Source organism: Sciurus carolinensis, chromosome 7, assembly GCF_902686445.1.
Source record: "Sciurus carolinensis chromosome 7, mSciCar1.2, whole genome shotgun sequence".
NCBI lineage: Eukaryota > Metazoa > Chordata > Mammalia > Rodentia > Sciuridae > Sciurus > Sciurus carolinensis.
Genome location: NC_062219.1, coordinates 41,904,030 through 41,907,888, shown reverse-complemented (window position 1 = coordinate 41,907,888; position 3,859 = coordinate 41,904,030). Strand labels below are relative to the sequence as shown.

Here is a 3,859-nt window from a genome sequence, read left to right as displayed (position 1 = left end):
CACCTTTACAAGTGGCAGTGAAGGTAGAGACTAAAGACAGAGGGTTGAGGGAAAGGTGTTTGAGAGGTAGTAAGAAGGAAGGATTCCTTCCATCAGTCTCTACAGCTGTGTGACTGCCCCCTTCAACCTAGCAGACAAACTGGAGTTTTGTTCTTTTTTTTTTTTTTTTTTTTTTTTTTTTTTTTTTTTTTTTTTTACAGTATAAAACAATTTTATTTGCAGGAATGCAAAATGATTGTTTGCCATGAGCATTTTGAACATATGACATGTCTAATTTTCTTGTTAAATTTGCATTTACTGGGGAACTGGTGTGTATAAAACCTTAATTAAGTATAAGCTCTGATCTTCATCGTGGTGCCTATTGGGTATGTGATATAACTGCAGTATCCCTTTGGGGAAGGGGAAAAGGGATTTCTTTACAACCAAGTCCTAATTAAACTATAATTTTACTTTTGACTTTAAGCTATCAACTTAGGACTTGGCCAAAAATTTTTTGAGGGTGATTCAATAGAGGATGCTTCACCACTGAACACTCACTGTCATCAAGGTGCTTTAGAAAATTAAAAACATAGCACAAATGATTGTACTCTACTCTACAAGTTATCATGACCTGCATAAGAAATGGAAAGCTGATTCACATTTTTACAGTGATCAGCAGTAAGAAATGCACTAATGAAACATACCTTTTACCTAAAAAGCTAAACTACAGCCATATACTAATTTCTATGATTTATGAAAAACTTCAAAATATCCAAATGTCAGGCTTTGCTGTACAACTGTCAGTTTTAGTCTGACTTTTTATAAAGGGACACTGCAGTATTTAGTACAAGTTCGGATGCACTTTTTTTGAACATCTGATGTCTTACAAAAGTAACATCTTGCTAAACTATTATACATCCAAATAACTACAATATCTGAAGAAGCAAGGCTGCTTTTTCAGCCACAAAATACGACAAAAGCAAGGCCTGTTATGATGGTCATGAGGAAGTCTTACAAGCCTCTGAAACTAAAGGCAACTAAGAATGTTACATTTGGTATATTAAAATCTTACCCTCATATCATATTTAACAAGCCTTGCTTTTATCTACAAAGATTTTTCTATGTACAGTACAGACAGGGTATAGTTCAATCCTCTGCTACTGAGGTAGTTAACCAACCCTTTAAAAAAGGTTCTGAAAAGAACCACTATCTGGAATGCCTGACTAACCAGCTCTGATGATTACACCTGAAACTGCATATCTGAACACAATTCAAAAGTGATTACTATAAAAAAGATATAGACAATCATGATTAACCTTAGTGAGCAGAAATAAAATTTAAGGATGCCAACAGTAGCATTCATCTAAACCACTGCAATAAAATTTAAATGCACAAATTCAAGAGAATATTTCAGAATACCACTGCTGGGATCCTTAACTTAAAAAAACAGGGGAAAAATCTACTTAGAGCAGATTTTTTAAAGAGAAGAACTTTATTCTTTATTAAGATACCATGCTAGAAGTTATGAAGGATTTCTGTTGGAACACATTTGGAAAATAGAGTAGCTTTAGTTTTTAATAACTTGCACTGCAGAGAAAATTGTTAAAGAAATTCATATCAAAGTCCAAGTATTAGTTCAATGTCCCGTATTTGATTCCATGATCTTCATAGGAAGGTCTTCTGCAATAGAATATGCTCCTATACAGCCGAGATATTTAAGGTTGCTTGATTTCCTTACCATTACTCCACTGCAAGCTTCTGGTGTAATCCCACATAGCAAGTCAGTCTTCATTGTAACAGGTCAGGACCGGCCTCGACCCCTTTTCCCTGCCCGCGGCCTCTTTGTTGTTGGGCACCTCCTCTCGCACCACGAACGCCTCTTGCTGATCCAGGACCTCCTCTCTGTGAATAACCGGCTCTACCTCGGGGAGGAGCAGCCCCACGACCTCTGGATGGAGCAGCACCCCTTGCTCCTCTACCACCCCTTCCTCTAGCTCCAACTTGAAAATCTTCATAACCATAGTATGGATCTTCATATCCACCACGATAGTTATGGTAATCATAGCCATAATAATCATAATAATCTTCATATCCATAATAATCTGGAGGATATCCATAACCACCTCTACCTCCACGCCCTCGACCTCTTGTTGGAGGGGGCATATGAGGTGGACCATAATAGTAGTAATCATCATACATTTGATTCTTTGCTGCTTGCCTCTGAGCTTTTCTTTCTTTCCTTTTCTGATCTGGTGGCTTAGCAAAAACAATTTCAATATTTTCTCCCTCCAAGTCTTTTCCATTCATTTCTTCCATAGCCTTGACAGCACCATCTCGTTCATCAAAATGAATGAAAGCATAATCTTTTAGTTTCTTCACTCGTTCCAGTTTCCCAAATTGACTAAATGCCTTTTCTAAAATCTCTTCTGTTACGGTATTGGCAAGGTTGCGTACAAACAGCACTTTTACCTTTGCCATAACTTCAGGATCAGGATCTTCTATAGGATCTGCCCATTCAACAGTTCCAACATTTCCCCAGACCTTGACTTTACCACTCATTAACCTACGCCTTGCCTGGGCAGCTGTTTTGTGATCTTCATATTCAAGAAAGCAAAAGCCTCTGTTTTTTTTCTTGTCATCCGGTTGGTGGTATAAAATGACGTCTGTAAGACCCTCTGTTACTTTGCTGAATTCTTCAAGAATCTGTTCCTTGGTTTTACTTTTAGGAATAGAGCCCACAAAAAGCCTATTGTTGGCAACTGAGATGCAGACACCAATGTGTTTTCCAGAACGAATTTCATGATTATTATACAGTTTAACAGCCTCTTGAGCGGCTTCTTTTGTACAAAAAGTGACAAACGCATAACCTCTATTGAGACCAGTGAGCGGATCCATCATTAGACGAAGATCCCATATAGGTCCAGCTTTCTCAAATAATGGAACAAGCTCATCCTCAAATAGATCTCTTGGGATCTTCCCCACAAATATCTGAATAAACGGAATCTGGAGGCGGTCCCCCATACTTCCTCTGTCCAGTGGTCACATCAAGTGTGTAGCCTGTTCTTTCCAAGAGTGCCTTAATTTTTGCCTCATCTGGTCCTTTACTAGAATCTGCTACTTTGGTCCCCTGTTTTTCTCTCTGCCTGTAAGTCTTCATGACTCCACATAAAAAGGCACTTTTGTTCTGAACATGAGAGAGATCTCTGTCTTTAAACTGTTGAAGAACTGCCAATGCGCCATCTTCATTGAACTCTTTTAAAGCTTCGATAGCTCTTTCATCTAAATCACTATGTGCAACTAGCCCTGCAACGTAAATTTCATCTAGTTTTTCAGCAACTTTCTGTGGTAAACCAGCACCAAGCAATGTCTGAAAATTTTCTGAATGGATAACTGCAGAAGTAGTATCCATGGGCTCTTCAGTACCATTTCCATTAACATGTTCTGTAGCCATGTTTCCAGAGATCTCCCCGTTCGGCTGCGGCGGAGGAATCCTGTCCGTAGGAATCGGGTTGCGGGAAACGCGTGCTCGCTGCTCCCTATGTCCGGCGCGAGTGGAGCTGTTGTAAAATGGCGGCCGAAGCTCACGCCGCTGGCAGCAAACCCGATCCCTGGAGTTTTGTTCTTTGAAGACAAAACAGGGTTTTTAGACTGAGAAATGTGCAGCATGAGTGACTTCTTGTAGCATTGGGCTCTTTGCAATGCAGGGAGCTTCTTCAGTGATTGGGTTTGAACTTCACCGTAGGCAGCAGAGCCCAAGAGCCAGCAACTCTCTCAGCATCTCCCCAGTCCAGAAGTTTTATGAGTATCTCCAGTGAGCCATCTCCATATAAATAGTTTCCCCTAAAACCCCAGAACGTATATTTTCAGCAAGTTTCAGCAA

At 39.7% G+C, this 3,859-nt stretch overlaps 1 protein-coding gene across 1 annotated transcript; it reads right to left on the bottom strand.

Moving 5' to 3' along the window:
- Positions 1–1,332: 1,332 nt before the first annotated feature.
- On the bottom strand, positions 1,333–3,581 carry LOC124989684 (heterogeneous nuclear ribonucleoprotein Q-like). Its single transcript, XM_047559642.1, is given in 2 exon segments — positions 1,333–2,968; positions 2,970–3,581. Coding segments are annotated over 2 exon segments (1,662 nt in total). The 5' UTR covers positions 3,431–3,581; the 3' UTR covers positions 1,333–1,767.
- Positions 3,582–3,859: the final 278 nt, after the last annotated feature.